At 52.3% G+C, this 16,511-nt stretch overlaps 1 protein-coding gene across 1 annotated transcript; it reads left to right on the forward strand.

Moving 5' to 3' along the window:
- Window positions 1-330: 330 nt before the first annotated feature.
- CATSPER3 (cation channel sperm associated 3) lies at window positions 331-12,707 on the forward strand. Its single transcript, XM_075715610.1, has 9 exons — window positions 331-449; window positions 2,177-2,235; window positions 5,706-5,938; window positions 9,468-9,644; window positions 10,031-10,171; window positions 10,560-10,682; window positions 11,296-11,300; window positions 11,727-11,888; window positions 12,704-12,707. Exons 1-9 carry the CDS (start codon window positions 331-333, stop codon window positions 12,705-12,707), a joined length of 1,023 nt encoding a protein of 340 aa, XP_075571725.1.
- The last annotated feature ends 3,804 nt before the right edge of the window (window positions 12,708-16,511 follow it).

Genomic DNA, 16,511 nt, shown 5'->3' on the forward strand with positions numbered 1-16,511 from the left:
GAGCACCGGCCAGAGCTGCCGGCGGTGAAGGAAGCGGCATTAGCAGGATTCTTGCTAAGCTGGGCTCAGCTGAAGCTATGCTCACCCTTTTATTTTTTTTTTTTTTTGTATCTACAATTACTCATCGCAAACGTCATTCCAAGAGCTGCAGATTCCACTGATGAGCTTTAAAATAATTTCTTCTGTGGTTTCAAAGTCTTTGTTTTTATCCTATGATCCTCACCGAGACAGATTTCCACTGCCGGCAGGGAGATTTCAACCTGCTTAAGGCTTGCAGAAGGGCCTCGAGCTCTGCAATCCTGCTACCGAGTGTCCCCAACGTGCACCGTCATGCCCTGCAAGCAGCTCCGGGTGCGGAGCTCCCGGGAGATTGACACCTCCGAAATGCCTGAGTGCATTGCTCGAATGGCACCGCCGGCACAGCTACCAGCTCCCGAGAAGCGAGATACGTACTGAGCGCCAAAATCTGTATCGGGTGTGGATACGAGGTGTGTGGTCTCTCAAATATCTGGGATGCAAAATGCCACTAGCTGCCACGCGAGTATTCGCGTCGATAAAATAAGAAAGGTATTTTTTGTTAATCTTTAGCAAGTGCGCTCTCACGTGCTAATTGGTTGCAGGAAGCAAGATGTAAGATGTTGGGGTTTTACTGTCAGTAACCCTACTTGGGATATCAAGTTAATACCTAAAAAGACCCAAATTCAGACTATGTGCTCCAATGTTCTTTGCTTACGAGCGCCTTTCCCCAGTGAAGTGGCGGATTTCCCTGATATGGTTTGAAAATGGGCACTGTTGTGAGGAATGAATAAAAACTAAAACAAACAACCGGGCTGTGACGTCTCCTGTTACTGGTGGGGAAGTGAAACGAGCTTTGCCCCAAGTTTGGACAACGTCTCTAATGAACTGTGAAAACTCTGGTGTTAGAAATTGATCTGTAATGCATGCGCTTTGAATAAAACCGATGAAATCAAATTCCTCCTTTGTAATTTGTTTCTTTATTATTGTACATATGTGACAAAGCTGTTTAGTTTTAAGATAAATTTAAGATAAATAATATTTAGTTACTGGCAGGTCTTTGGTTTAGAATATTGCTATTTATTTACATACGCTGAGAAAAAAAAAATCCCCACCAACTAATTCAGCTGCACCGTCCAGCTGTGGCATAGAGCTGTGCAGCTGTGGTGGTTTGAGGATCCCTGACCTGTGAAGAGGCAAAAAAGACTCTGAAAAGAGGAGGACGGCGCTGAAACACTCGTCGTTTCTAGGCCGGCGCTTGTTTAGCCACAGTTTGTTAACTTCTGGGGCATCCCACAGATGAGAGAAGCAGTGGTACTCTCCTGGGCTTTGCTTCACCTTGCAGGCACCCCGCAAGAAATAATTTCTTCCATTATAAAAGCATCTTTTATTTGGGTTTGTTTTGGGTGGTGGGGTTTTTTTTTCTTTTTCTTTTGGACAGAATTCCCAGTATTTCTGAAACACATCCCAAATCTGCAATGAACCCCCATTGAACTCCACCTCCTGCCCCATCTCAGCAGCGTCCCCAACTCGCTGCTCTCCGCAGAGCCGGGCAGGGGAGCCCCGTGATGCTGAGGAGCCCTGACCCCCCCTTTCATACAGCTCCCAAAATCCACAGCCACCAGCTTGCGCCCGCTCCGTGCCCCTGCATCTCCCCAGCTCTTCTCCACCTGCAGACGTGCCGTTGGCGCGGCGAGTGCAGGATGCTGAGGGGCACGGGGAGGGGATGCACAGGGTCCCTGACCGAGCTGGAACTTCACGGGAAATTTATCCAGCAAGGATTTAATGACAGGCGCTGGACTGGGGCCAAGAAACTCAGCCTAAGGCGCCTTCTCTTGCGAAGAGCATCGTCAGCTCCGCTCCGAACAAAAGCAGCCAGAGCGCAGGGTTTGGGTCTTTTCCAGGGTTTGGGTCTTTTCCAGGCGATGGCATCGCTGGAGCTGTGCTGCTCCGGGATGTTACGGATTGAGCAGCTGCCCAACATACGGCCGACTTCTCCTCGGGGTCGGTTTGGTGCCTCTGCAAGGTCACGCCCCAATGCGGGACGGTGCCGCTCCGGCAGACTAATCGCGTTTCCCGCTTTGCTGCGAGGTTCGGCTCATGGCTAGGAGCCACCAGGTTAAATATTGCCCTGGAGTGTTTGGGGATTTTTTTGCTTTAGGGCTGATGGTGGCTTGAAGTATTTGGATAATCCATCGCAGAACAGCCTTCTCCTTGCAGGTAACTTCCCTGCATCAAGACTGATTTAATTTGGCGCGTCCCATCGACCAACCCAGCCCACGGTATGTGGGAAACGCCGTTCCCTGGGAGCCCCTCCGATGGTGCTCTGCGGCCACAGGAAATTAAAAAGCAAAAACTCGAGGCTGAGAGAGCAGAGGAGGAACGATGCCTGCAGCATGCTGCGTGGTTGGGGTTGCTGCTGGGGTCCTGCGAGGCTGGAGATCACACCTTCACAGGACCGTCTCTGAAACAGAGCCAGCAAATAATCCTTTCCTTTTCCCAAAATGGGAGCTCAGGTCCAGTAAACCGCAAAAATCGTATCGGAAGGGGTGGCATCGGCATCGGACGTGCTCCAGGGCTCTGGGGATGGGGTCCCACAGGCAGCTCTGCAGGAATGGGTTGGAAAACAAACTCCTCTGTCTTGGTTTGTGAGTTACGGCTCCGTCCGACCGCGCCGGGATTCCTCCTGCCCTTCCTCCTCCTCCCAGCCAGGGCACGGTGGTGGAGTGGCTGAAGAAGAGCAGAGCCTAAAAGGCTAAAGAGGACGTGTCCTCACCCAGCTGCTTCTCGAGGCTGGAAGGACAGACTGACATGGTTATTTTTCAGACTCTTCTGCATTGTCCGTGACATGTCCCTGGCTCCGGGATGGGGCCGGAGGGATCGCAGCATCCCCTGGGACGTGTCCGGGCTGCTGTGCCGGTGGCCGCTGGCTCTGCATCGGCCTCACCTGGAGCCCTGGGAGTCCAGCAAAGCGAAACCGCAAAGCAGATCCCGTTGGACTGGAGTTTTCTGTTGGCTCGTGTCCCCCGGGTGGCTTGGCCCAGGGTCAGCCTTTGCAGCGTCCCCGGTTGTCAGTGACGAGCACGGTTTGTGGGTTTGCCCAGATCCCTGCTCCAGCACTGCCTTCCCGCTCAGCCTTGCAGCCTGCCAGGTCCTCGGCCCCGCGCTGCCTTTTCCTCGCCCGCCAGCGCTTTTCAATCATGCAAAACAATTTTGACAGCCTCGAGCTTTCTGCAGCTTCTGATAGGTGCCTGCATCTCCTCTGGCCTTTTCAGCCCCAGGTTAATGAAGGGCTTGCCAATTAACTGAAGCTAATGAGTTCTGCATGAGCTAGTTCCAGTTTTTCGCAATTGTTTGCTCCAAGAAACAAATATTTGTGGCTTACCCAAAGCTGCACCTCGGGATTAGCCAAACATGTGTGTGTCCTGGAACAAGTGCTCACGGAGCATCCAGACTGGGAAGTGCAGAGGTGCTGACTAATTGAAATAAATTGGCAATCACTAATACTTTCTCCTAGAGAACCGAGGCAAAAAGCGAACACGGATGTGAGTTACCCCACTGACATCAAAGGCCGTGTTTTCGTAAGCGCTGCTCGCGCTGAAGGTCTGTTGCAGGGCTGGACCCTTTGGTGAGGAACCGACAACGCGTTTGAACACGAACTTTGGAAAGAGTCCAGGCACGGCTGCTAGCGGTCCTCTGGTTAGAGCCAGGCCAGCCCGCGTGGGCTGCGGGGATGCTGGAGCCCCGGGAAGGGTCCCCAGAAGGAGCAGAGGTCTGCGCTCGGGCTCCTGCACCATTTCCAGACCGGTGGTGGGTGCACGGAGGAGGATTACCCCCCCAAAGCTCAAAAGCACACCTCGTTGCAGGAGCGCTCATCATTTTGTTGCTGTTAGACGCGGGTGGCGGGGTGAGGCGGTGGCACGAGGCTGCTCCGCGGGGCTGGCAGCGTTTCACCGCCTGCTCCTCCCGCCTCGGCACGGGGACGAGCCGTTCCCCCGGGATGCTGGGAGAGATGGGGCCAGCGCCCGCACAGCACCATCCCGGCTCATCCCCCAGACAGGAACGGGTTTATGCCTAAACCGCTCCGCGGCGCAAACCCACTAAATTAAGAATAATCAGTGTCTGCTTGTTATACTGCTAATGCAGAGCTTCTGTTTATCCAGGACTTGGTCTGGGCGCTCGCCTGCGTGGTTTCTTCTTCTGGAAGTGACCTCGTAAGTTGGTGACACCAAACAGCAAGTTCCACCCTCCCGCCCATGCCAAGGATCCCTTGGGGAAGCTGAGGAGCACCCGGCTATTTCATGGAGCGATCAGGGAAGCGGCACATGGAGGAACCAGACCCTTCCCAGAATGGACGAGTCGCCTCCAATTTTCTTACTAGATCCTTCCAGCGTCAGCTGGAGGCCGTTGCAAGCCGTGCTCCCTTCTGCTGGCTCAGGTGCACACGGAGCAAAGCCCTTTTGGTGCGGAGCTATGCCCCGGGAGATGTGCATGCTGCTGGCTGGGCGCCGGTTCAGCCGGGGTGAAGGGAGGACTCGGAGAGGAGCAGGATCTCCACCTGCTGAGGTGGGTCATGGGCAGAGCAACAAAAAAAGACAGCAAGCTGCAAGAGCTCCCTCCAGCTCTGCCGGTGTTTCTGGCGGGAGAAAGGACAGCAAGTTTTGTGCCTCCCCGTGCAGGCTGCTGGGCATTCGTGACGCTCATGAATCTTGACGATCTTAAAAGTCTTCTCCAACCTAAACGATTCTACAATTCTATGATCTGCATCATCCCCATCAACGCCATCTCCCAGGCCGTGGAGACCGACCATGGCTGCCGGTTGTGCTGGGGCACCTTTTTTGAGGCGAGGCATGGGTGCACCCCTCCCACGTGCCGTGGCCGGGAGGGGAGGGCTGGAGGGGAGGGATGGAGGGGAGGGCTGGAGGGGAGGGCTGGAGGGGAGGGATGGAGGGGAGGGCTGGAGGGGAGGGATGGAGGGGAGGGATGGAGGGGAGGGATGGAGGGGAGGGCGGCCCGGCTCCCGCAGCCGCTCGGGGTGGCTGCCAGCCCACGGTCCTTCCCCGCACCATTGCCTGCACCAGCCCAGGGCCTGGCTGTATTTCAGCTTCGGATCGCTTCCCTTATTCGATAATTATCGTTCTTAAAACGCAATTGTTCCGTCCTTTCCATGGCAGCGCTTTCCCGCTTCGTGGTTTTAGCACAGCTAGTTTTAAGCACCCTTTTAATACTCAATTTTCACATTGAAAAATCCCTCTTGGTCACACTCCTTGATTTCCTTGTCTTACACAAGCCAGCTACTGTATGCAAACCTCTGAGCCTTAATTATATACCCCAGTAATATATAGCCAGGCCTGGCTAATGTCAGGAAACCCAGTCACGAGCGTCGGAGGTTTCCGAGAGCTCTGGCTGCAGGACCGGGCTTCGTGCAGGGAAGCGAGCGGCGCGTGCCTGGCTCCGAGGGGCCGATGGGGTGCGTGGTGCACTGGGACGCGGCCAGGACCCTCCCACGCTGGGCAGCGACCCGTGATGATGGCTGCGGCGGGGTGAGCTCAGCTCGCGTTTGAAACGGTCCCCGTGGGCAGAGGGACGTTGTTGGGGACGTTTAATATGAAAGTGCCGGCTTGGGGCGCGGGGTCTGGCAGCCACAGGCAGCTGCCCGGGCTCACCTCCTCCTCTCTCCCGGTCAACAGATGCTTTCTTCCTCACCGTTTACACCACCGAGCTTTTGCTGAAGCTGTACGCGGATCCCATCGCCTACTGGAAGAGCGGCCACAACACCTTGGATGCCGCCATCCTCCTCATTGCCTTCCTCTCGCGTGTCTTGCCCGTGGACACCGCCCCACGCACCCACCCGGAGGGGACGACCAAAGGTCTCCAGACCCCCCGCACGCTCAAGCTCCTCAAGTACAGCCGCGGGACGAGGGTAAAGCGCTGCTCGCTAATTAAGTCGCAGCAGAGAGGGGGGATCCCAAGCCCAGGAGCCGGGGGAGGCTTCGCCACACCCAGGTGTCCGGGGCCGCCTGGCCCGAGAGGGGCTGATGCTTGCAAGAGCTCATGACTGAAGGCAAAAACTAATCATTCCTGATTTTTTAAGAAGCCCGTGGCTTGGCCATTGATTTTTTCCCCTGTTTCTCCTTCCCCCAAGGAGAGGAGAGATTTTCTTTTTCACTACAGCAGGGTAGACGCAAAAAAAAAGCCCCCAAACCCTATAAAACATAGGTCACGTCCTATTCTTGGTCTGTGTGTATTTTTCTCTCCAGCACACCATCTCCCACTTCGTTTTCTCCTGACAACTCTGGAGGTTTGTTTTTCAGCAAGGAGCTTATGTGGGCAATGAATGCTCAGCCAGCATTTCTGCGTGTAATTAATTGGCTGGGTAGCCCACCAGAAGTGGGATGTTTATGGGCACAGGGCTCTTATAATGTTCACTTCTGAGCCTTCATTCCTCTAGTTTGGATCGTAAACTTCACTTATCACCAGACTTTTATATGTTAATTATTCTGTGTCGCTGGGAGAAGGGAGGACATGTAGACGCGCGTGAAATAATGAACGGTTTAGGCGTGGGGGATCAGATGCTCCAGTTTGGTCTGGCCGATTCTAAGAGAGCAAATTGCTGCGTGGCAAAATGGGGAGGCATTTAACGCGGGGTAAGTGCGCGTTTGTTGGTTTGAGCTTCACGCTATGCACTTGTGGAACTCACTGCCGGGAGATGCCTCCTCCGGGGACCACGAGGAAGAAAACCTGTAGGATAAGATTTGGCACCGTTCCCCCCTGAGACGCTTAAAATGTTGAGGTGCTTTGAAAAAAAATCCCACTCGGCACAAATCTGCAAGTTTAAGAGCCTAAAGGCCTTTGGAAATCTGGGCCGTGCAACACTAGGTTTTGATGGAAGTCGGTGGGACTTAACACCTAAGGGACTGGGGCCACTGGGAAATTGCATCCTGGCCTTGTGTGAGAATGCCTAGAATGGCATTACTGGGGGAAAAAAATACCGGAGAGGAAAATTCTTTAGGCTCTCACAGTCCCTTCCTGTTCCAGGGATGCTATAAATATCCTGCAAAGCCCTGCCGTGCCGCTGCTTTCCAGCTCCAGGGGCGTTTGGTGCTTGCCCTTGCGTCCTGACCCGAAGGGACAAGTGCCCTGAGCTGCTTGCATCCCAAGAGACAACGCCTCTTTGCCTAAAATTTGTTTTAAAACGTGATAGGGCTGTCTAAATGCATTTTGCTGAAGCTGCGGGAGGCCGTATATGCCTCTGTGTGTATTGTAATTTATTAATTGAAGCCTAAATTAGCCCTTAACAGGTTAGCAGTATTTAATGCAGAGAGCTCAAACATGCAACACATTCTTGGCACGTTTCCCTTTATTAATTAAAAACCTCTTTAAAACACTCTGCCTTCCACCTTGGAGCAATAAATTTCCACCTTGAGGAAATAATTTCCTTGTTGTATTCCATACAGAGACGTTCTGTTAGCTGCGATCCCTGTTTTAGTGTAGGCCCCATTCATCCTTATTTCAATTTCAAAATAAACTTTCAAAATGCCAGGCTGTTCTGTTAAAAAAAAAAAAAAAAAAAAAAAAAGAAAAGAAAATCGACTTTTCTGCTTTTTTAAAAATATATTTGGGATTAATTCCAATGTCGTTTATGTCATTTACTACCTGTGCAGACTGTGAACCACAAAGCTCCTTCTTCATAAAAACTCACAGGACTCCGCAGCGGTTGCTGAAGCAGCTGGAGAAGCCTTGGCAATCGAAAATAAGGGGATGGTCCTGCGCGGGAGGCACTCGCCAGCCTGCAGTCGCTGGGAGCGTTTTACGGCCCTCCTGTCACCCCCAGCTCTGGGTGGCTGGTTTTCTTTATGGCCACGTGCCACAGCCCAAACCTGCCCAACGCCATGACATAATTTGGCAAAAATGTCACCTGATTTTGGGGGTTGAATGGTTTTTGTTTCCCTGCTAGTCCCGGGCTGCGCCTGCCGGAGAGACCTATCCGTGCAGGGAGGCAGGAAGACCCTCCGCCGATTCCTCCAGGAATTTGTACCGAACTGGGTGGGTTTAGGGCTGGTCTAGTTTGGATTTTCGGAGATGGTTCTGCAGATGCTGTGGTTGCATGTGTTGGCTTCTGTGTTGGATGCTGCCCTTCCTTCCCTGCTGCCCCATGCGTAGCATGGTGGGACGATTATCTGGAGCGGGCAAGACTTGCAGAAGTAAGGAACTGCTGCAGGAGTCCTTAACCCTCCTGAACAAGCTGGGGATGTTGGCAGCTGGAGGAGACTGGGAAGAGCCCCTTGCTCTAGCTCTGCCCAAACATCCCCTCCAGGCAGTACCATCTGAGCAGCTCAGCCGGCTGCCATTCAGAGCTTTAACCTGAGATGCTGTTGACCGTCAGAGGTGATGGATGGACAGTCCTTGAATGGGTGCACTGTGTGACACCCTCCTGGCACTAGCAGGCACAGCGGTACCAGGGGAGCAGCCAGCCCGTGCTGCCGCTGCTCTCCAGGGTCACGTAACCTGGATGCACGCAGTTGTCTGTGATTTGGAGTCAGTGGGAAAGTTTGCGTTTGCCTAAAAGTCATTACCAATGGCTCAGTTCACCAAACCAGCACTCCCATCAACTCCCAGGAGTGTCTTTTGTATATGTTGGTGTTGTATGCGGGTCTTTATAAGAAGTGAAATGGTACCCTTAATTGGTTTAGTGGTGGACTTGGTAGTGTTAGGTTAATGGTTGGACTGGATGATCTTAAAGGTCTTTTCCAACCTAAACGATTCTATGATTCCATGATTCTATGTCCCTTCCTGGCAACCCCAGGCTTTGCACGGGTCTTTCCCAAGCTGAGCAGCCGTGGAGGGATGAGAGACAACTGCGGATTCCTGTCTCCCATCCTGGCCCATCCTGCATGGCAGGGGAGGAGCAGCCAGACAGTGAGGGCAGCAGAGATACCGTTCGACCTCCCGTTTGTGCTCAGACCCCAAGGCATGAGGGTTAATAGCACTGCTCATTTTTATTCAGCTAATTTATTAATGCAGAAGCTTGGGAACAGCTGTATCCTTTATCAACAGGAATCCGTTACTCTGCTAGTAACCTGTCCATGTTTCAAAAGGCACTGAGAAGCTCCTGTGTGCTAGGTGTGATGCTTCTGGGACCAAGCAGCCCTTGCTCTTGCCACCGTGCAGCACTTACTCACCACTGAGCCCTGCAAGGGCCATTTCCCAGTCCAAGAGGCCGGTGCACGGCCACAGCTTCTGGATTTTGTCATGCTCCCGTGCATCCCGGTGGTTGCCCCTTCCCTCTCCTTCATTCCCAGTTCAGCCCCGTGGATGCACGCAAGGGAGCTGCTTCAGAGGTGGTCCAGGGAGGCTGTTGCCTCCCATGTCCCCAGCCCTGCTTCCCAGCCTTCATCTCCGCCGAGCATCTCCCTCACCTACAGAGCACGTGTTTGTTTTTCCTTTTGCAGGTTTTCACAGAGACTCTTGGCCAGACGGTGCAGACAGTGACGTATGCCCTCATCCTGCTGTTCCTGCTGATGTTTGTGTTTGACATTTTGGGACACGGATGGTATGGAGATCCCAAAACTGGAGACATTGAAAACTGGGGCAGCTTGAAGGCTGCCCTCTTCACACTCTTCAGTTTAGTAACTCTAAGTACAGCAGCATTTTCCAGTCTGTCTCAGCCAAATGACAAACTGCAGATTTTGGAGTGTTGCTGAAGAAGCCCTTTGATTAACCTGTGATTTCCTAATGAAGCACGAACTGCTCGGCAGTGAACTCATATTCCAGATCCTTGGGAAAATTTGCTTTGATAGACAAACTTCCCTACCCAGTGTTACAAACTCAGAGGGGAAAATCTCTGACGCTGACAGCAAAAAGATCTGTACTAGCTGATTTAAACCTGGACCTCTGAGGAACAGAGAAACTGTGCTCAGTTTTAAAAAAGAAAGAAAGAGGAAGATTTCATATGGCTTGTGAGTTATGCTGTGGTTTGGAACTAACTCTCTGGTCTGCTTAAATACATTTGCAGGTTGATGGTTGGACAGACTTACAGCGCGAGATGGATCATTATGGGTTTACGAGCAGCCACATGTTCATAGTTGTGTTCGTCTTGCTGGGCAACTTCATCTTCTTCAATATGTTGATTGCACTTGCGATTACCAAAACCCAGGTCATGCAAGCTCTGTGCTTTGAGTGTGCATGCGTGCGTGAGTGTGTGTGCTACCAGCTAACGGGCTCGGGTTGGAAAGCTGGTGCTTGGCTGCTTGCAGAAGTTGGCTTCTGGTGCAGCTAGAAACATTCTGGATGCAGAAGTCCCCAGTCCCTGAGCAGAGTAAGTGTATCTTTCCCCACGGTCCCCTTTTTGGGTCATCTCTACACTCCTGCTTTGACTATTTTTCCATAGCTGCCAACAGCTCCTGTTCCTCCAGTGCCGCCAGCCCCCAGGTCCCCTGGACTGGACCAGGAGTTTTTTGAAGCCCAAGTCTTCTTGACCGATCTCTTGACCCACCAGCAGTGCCTGGGGACTCACTCGCATCCCTGCGGTTCGGCATTGGCAGGGCTTGACTCAGAAGTACGAACAGGACTGCAAAGCAGCGAAGGCGGCTGCTGTTTGGGCTAAGAAACAAAAGATCCTGAAAAAGCAGGGCAATAAAGTGAGCAACCAAGTCACGCTCGAGCAGGTGGGCTGTGGTCAGCCGTGGGCGGATAGCACTGTCTGCAAATGTCAGATGTCGTTGAACAGGGCAAGATGTGGATGAACTGCTTTCAGTAGAGGAAAAATTGCCTTTTCTTCCCTTGCCCATTTTTATAATAATCCAGACTGTAGATCCTATATGCCTTTTAGGTAGGCTCATCACATGTGCAGCTAAAAGTATTACAATGGCACATAGCAGTTAAAGTATTATAAAGGTGGAGAAAAACTCTTAATCGGTTTTGATGTGTTTTGTCTGAGTTTGTTTAACTTCAAAGAGAAGTTTAAAAAGAAATCCTTTTAGGTCACATCAAGCCAAGAGCCCTGTCCAGAAATGGCTTGGAATCGCTTTCTGCAAGCGCTCGAGGGAGGTTGTGCTCCTTCCCATGCTCTTGCAGCCTGTTGATGCAACGTATCCAAAATGCTACTACGGGCTTGAAACACATGCTGGAGCCTTTGTAGGAGAGCTGTGCGCTGCTTGATAAAGGCTTTTTGCAAAGCTGACTTGAAATTAATGCAGTAAAGCTGTCACTGAAATGTAAATGATTAGAGCAACGTGACTCCCTGTTTCCACCAACTCTTCTGCTCATTCTTGCTTTCAGCAAATGTAATTTTAAAATAATCAGTTCAGGATGACTTGGTTGAGAGTGTTCTTGCCTTTGGGCCAGAAAAACACTGGTTCAAGTACTAGACTGAGTGACCGATTCGGGTCAGAGGTTTGGGTCCCACCCCAAGGGCAGGGGTGGGGATCCCTGCAGAGCTGCAGGAGCTGCCTGCCTGGCTGGGTGCTGGGGAGATCCCAGGCTGCTTCCCCTGGGACAGGCATCCCCATCCCATCAGAGCTCGGGAGCTCCTGCACCGCCTGGCACGTCTGGCCGCTCCGAAAGTGCATTGGGGACGGGGGTCACAGACAAGCCCGTTTCCAGCCCGCAGCTGGTGCAAAGCCCATGTAGGGGTCTGCAGGGTGACAGTCCCAAGTGTCAACTCCTTCTTGCTAACAGCGTTCTCTTCCTGGGCTTGTTCTTTTTCACAGCACAAAACTCACTCAAGGTGAAGATTTCGACGAGCTGCTGGATGGCATCAAAAAGACTTCGCGCCTCTCCAGTATCATCATCATGGAGGGGTTTTGTTTCACCATGCCATTTATTGATCTGTATTTGCCGCTCCTGGACCTCCAGGATGACACATCGAACAGGTCAGTAGCGGTGGAGCAGGTGACTGCAAGAGAGACTCCAAGTTACAAAACCAGATGCCCGTTTGATGTACTGAATTATTTTCTCTGAACAAATGGACATTTTGAGGCTGTTCTCCCAAGGGAAAATGAGAGTCTGGGAAGGCACCAACGTACAGCACATGCTAGAAATGGGACTGCTTTCGTCCCCCTCAGCAGGGCTAACGCCATTTCCCAGCACCATGCAGTGTCAGTGTGGGATTGGTGTCCATCACAAATGTGCTCAATTTTCTGCTGGAAAATTCACCGTTCTTCGCTGTTCTTCATTGCGCCCCAGCCCCGGCACGGCCTGGGGTTCACAGAGCCCCGGCTGTCCCTTGGGTGCACGGCCCCAAGCAAGGCTCCATCCTCCCGGTCTGGCTCTCATGTTCCATCCCGCAGCAAGCCTGGGAGAGAGGCAAGAGCACATCCCAGATTTATGGGGGCAGCGGGGTTGGCGGATGTGTTTGCACCTAAATTTGGGAGGTGAGGAGGACTTGCTGCCTTCTTACAGCAGTAGTCCAGGCTGACCTGTGCTTTGCTTCAGCGATGGATTTCTCTGGATCTTGTTTGGGGAAGGACTAACCCCAGGCTGTGAGTCTAAACCATGTAACCAGAAAAACCTCCCACAAATCCCCCAAATGGAGACTGCTGAGTTTTACATGTCTTAGGTTAGCCTTAATGTGATACAAGCCTATGATCACAGCTTGGTACCTATTGTTTAAAAAAAATGCGGTCTGGCCCGGAGTCCAGAAAAAATTCTCTGGATATCAAAAATATCCCTTTGCCCTGTTCCCCAGGTGACTGTGGTTACCGTCAGGAGTCCCTGTATTATTTTCCCCCTGTATTTTGAATGCACTGATCAGGACTAGTGCTTCTGAAAATGTTTTGCTATGCACGTGGCACACAATGCGGAGCCAGTCCTGGGTTGCACTTCTGCCGTTCTCCTCTGATCTTTTGGGAGAAAAATATTTACGAGGATGTTAAAGAAAATCTGCAGAACCAGGAGGCTCAACGTCATGCAAAATGCTTGGGATCTTTCCATTGCTCCTTGCCCTGCCGGGTGAATGGAAGGGTGCTTGCAGAGGGTGCGGTTCTCCGTATGCCTTAGCCATGGCACTTCCCATTTTGCATGGTATCTGGGGATCTCTTTACCATGCTCTTCTCTCACTGCAGGTTGCAACATCACTACTACATACTGGCATACTGAGAGAGATTGTGGAAATCATGACAGAAAAATCTTTGCCAGATCATGAGCAGATGAAAAGTTAAAAGCTCTTTAGGCAGAACAGGATCCTTGGTGGCTGTCAGAGCTCTGCCTACAACCTCCTCTTCAAACCTTCATTAAAATAAGCCAGAAACATTTACGATTAAAAATAATTCAGAAATATCTGCTCTCCTTTCTGCTCGCTGACCGGGTGGAAGCGCAGCCGCCGGTGCTGGCCCCGCGCTGCAGGCAGCCGCTGACGGAGGGAGGCACGTCACCCTCGAGAGCTGGAGAAACCGTGGGCTGGGAAAGGATCACAGCCCGGGTCCTTTTCCTGGAAACCTTGCGGCAAGGCTGGGATTAGAGCCTAGGCCTCCGGTGCTCTCCCTGGCAGCTCCCTCTTTCTAAGATCGAACAGCCTTGGCGTAGCAAAGGGGCTGCTCTGAGTCAGAGCAAACCACCGCGCGCCAAGGAAATGAATCGTAATATCTCTGAGCGAAGCAGCTCGTTTCTGTGCTCTGATGCTGATTAGCATCTTGGAGTAACCCGCTTGGGTTCGTGTGGCACTTTTAATGCAAACACACCCACGCGACTTTGGGTAATGGGAGAAGGAGAGAGGAGACCTGCGGAGCGGCAGCCGTTCCTCCGCCCGGCACGGGGTGTACAGAGCTGCAGCCCCAAAGCCCGGGCGCGATGGCCGTGACGGCGGCGGTCCATCTGCCTGAGATGACAGGGAACGAGCCACCCTGACCCCGTCCCGGTCGTGCAGGCAACCGGGATTAGCAGAGCGGGGCGGCATGGCACGGCCCCACTTCACCCCCGACACGGTCCCCCGTTAGCACACTGCGGCAGGAACCGAGAAATGAGTCTTGGGGGATGACGATAGGCAGGAAAGTGCCCAGGGGGGTGCTGGGTTTGGGGGTTTGGACCTCTCCGGGCTGGATTACGTTGCTGATGTGGGGAGAGGGGTGGGTGCCTCGTGTCGGGGACGCTGGGGGCTCGTGGCTGCTCCTTGGCTCCTGCGGCGAGCGGGCTCGGGCTTCTGACGACTCGGACATGAGGCTGCTGCAGGTTTTGCCTTTGATGGCCGTGCTGGTATAACATCAAGTGTTGAGTTTTTCCTCAATCTTGATTGGTTTTATGTGACCATTCCTTGTGATTCTGCATCATCAATGGGAGTTCAGTATTGCCGGAGGAACACCTAGAAAATATCCTGTTCGCTACTATGCTATGGCTTCCAGCAGCACAATAAATGAGAGACAGGCACGAGCGGTATCTAAGACAAGATTATGGACACATCCCTACGGATAGGGGTGGGTGGATTTTGCAGAGCTCTCTCTGCCGCAGCCATGGCCCTGCCTGCCTCTCACCAAACCCACAGAGCTCATCTCTGCGGTTCTTCAAAATGCGTTTTTGATATCAACCCCGGGGCTGCTGCTTGCAGTGGGTTTGCGCCCCAAAGCCTTCACCCGAGCCAGCCAGCACGAGGGAGCTGAGCGCTCTAACAGGAGCTCCTCGTAAAAGGGCTAGGGAGAAACCAATGACACGACCTCCTCCTCAATTTGGTTCTCATGTTCTTGTTTGTAATAATTTTGTGTTTTATGAGGGGTACTTCCTAAAACTTCCCCAACATGATGGAAACACATGTGGTGCTATAATACACGATGTGACCCTTTCGGTGGAGAGAGGAGGTGAAAACCTGCTTTTCTCTGACAGCTACACGTGATACGGTCCAGTGAGCCAGCCAAGCGCAGGGGCACGGGGCATCTGACCTTCCCCCAGCCGTGCCCACACTGTTCACCCTTCCAGAATTATTGCCTGCCTACCTTTGCATGCACAATTTCCAGGTGGACTTTCTTGCAAATTAATTTATTTAAACTTTTTCTCCTCCTTTTTTTTTGTTTTTTTTCTAGGGGTTGCCCAGCTCTGGGCCCATGCATATCCGTGTGTCCTCCCTGGGTGATACAGAAAGCATTGCCTGGAATTTTATCCAAAGCACAGGTTTGCTCCTGTGCTCACTTCAAGAACAGAGCCAAAGTGAGGGAAGCAAATACTGATCCTAGAAATGGTTTCAGGGGGCTTCAAAGCTCATAATGCCAAGGTCAAAGGACCTTTGCTTATTTGAATTAGCAAATCCCTCTACAATGGACGTGACTGGTACCAGCGTCACTGGCTGTGCTTGAGCCACACCACAGCAGGTGGCACTGAACTGGGCCAACTCCTGCAGTATTTGTGTTTGGGTGAGGGACGAGGGTCACCTTGCCCATCTGCCAGGACCGCTGGCATCCCCTTCCCCGCAGCGGTGGGTGCAGAGGGTCCCCAGAAACGCAAGGCTGGCTCTCACCAGCAGCACCCTGGCTCGGGCTGCCAGTAATCCTGGTTTTCATTATTTTAATGGTAAGATAAAACTTTTGTGTAGTGTGAAAAACAATCCTAAGCCTCCCTGTGTTTATAGGAAGGGCTCAGACAGGCTGAAAAAATGATGTGCAAGAGCCGGAGACCACAGGACCACAACGAGGGTGAAAGGACACCGGTCATAAATGGTCTGGGGATATTTTTTAACTGAAAATAAAATTCGAGTGGCAGGAAAGTGCAGCAGTGACATTGGTGAGTAATTCAGGATGAACGCAGAGACCAGCAATCACAGGCAGCAACCAAAAAGGTGGAGAGTGGTAAAATCCTCTAACCCTGCCGACGGATTTCCAGTTTCCAGCTGGAAATGGCAAAGCGCTGTCAAGGTTTTCAGATTCCTTAAAATAGTATGGCCTTGCTTGGTCATGAGAAACATTGCTGCTTTGGAAGAAGCCTCTCTGCCTCTTGTTTTGGTGCAGAATTCATTTTGGTGGTAGGAGCCTGGGAGGTGCAGAGGGCTGTGGGTGGCATTTTGGGTGCAAAAAGCCTCACTGCTGGGACCAGGAGAGGACAGGCTGCGGTAATGGCACTCGGGGACTTCTGGCACGTGCGCAGGGCGACCTGTAAACCAGGTAAAATAACATGCAGGGAGGAGAGAGGCTTGCTGGGAGACAGGCTCAGGGTGCTGGAGAAGTTGTCTGGGGCAGCTTCTCACCTCTGCTTCCTCGCTGCGGGGCAGGGCTCTGCTGTCGGTGGGCATTTGGGGTCTGTTTTTTCCCCATGAAAGCCTTTGCTTTGACTTGCCATGGGGGACCCATCCTTGGACACTTCTGTGCGTTTCCCACCTTCAGCTTCACCTTGCTTTTTCTTGCTACTTAATTTTCCCCATACCTCTGTGCACCTTTGAATGGGCTGACTTGGAGCAAGAACTGCTGAAGCCCTTTGAGAAATGCTCCGATTATGTCAGGATGTTGCTCAGCTGCCTTGGCCAGGCTGGGCAGTGTGAAGCAGCCCTCCAGCCAGTATCTTCAGTTTTGGGAGGTGCCGGG

The sequence above is a fragment of the Pelecanus crispus genome, chromosome 8 (assembly GCF_030463565.1).
Source record: "Pelecanus crispus isolate bPelCri1 chromosome 8, bPelCri1.pri, whole genome shotgun sequence".
Classification (NCBI taxonomy): Eukaryota; Metazoa; Chordata; class Aves; order Pelecaniformes; family Pelecanidae; genus Pelecanus; species Pelecanus crispus.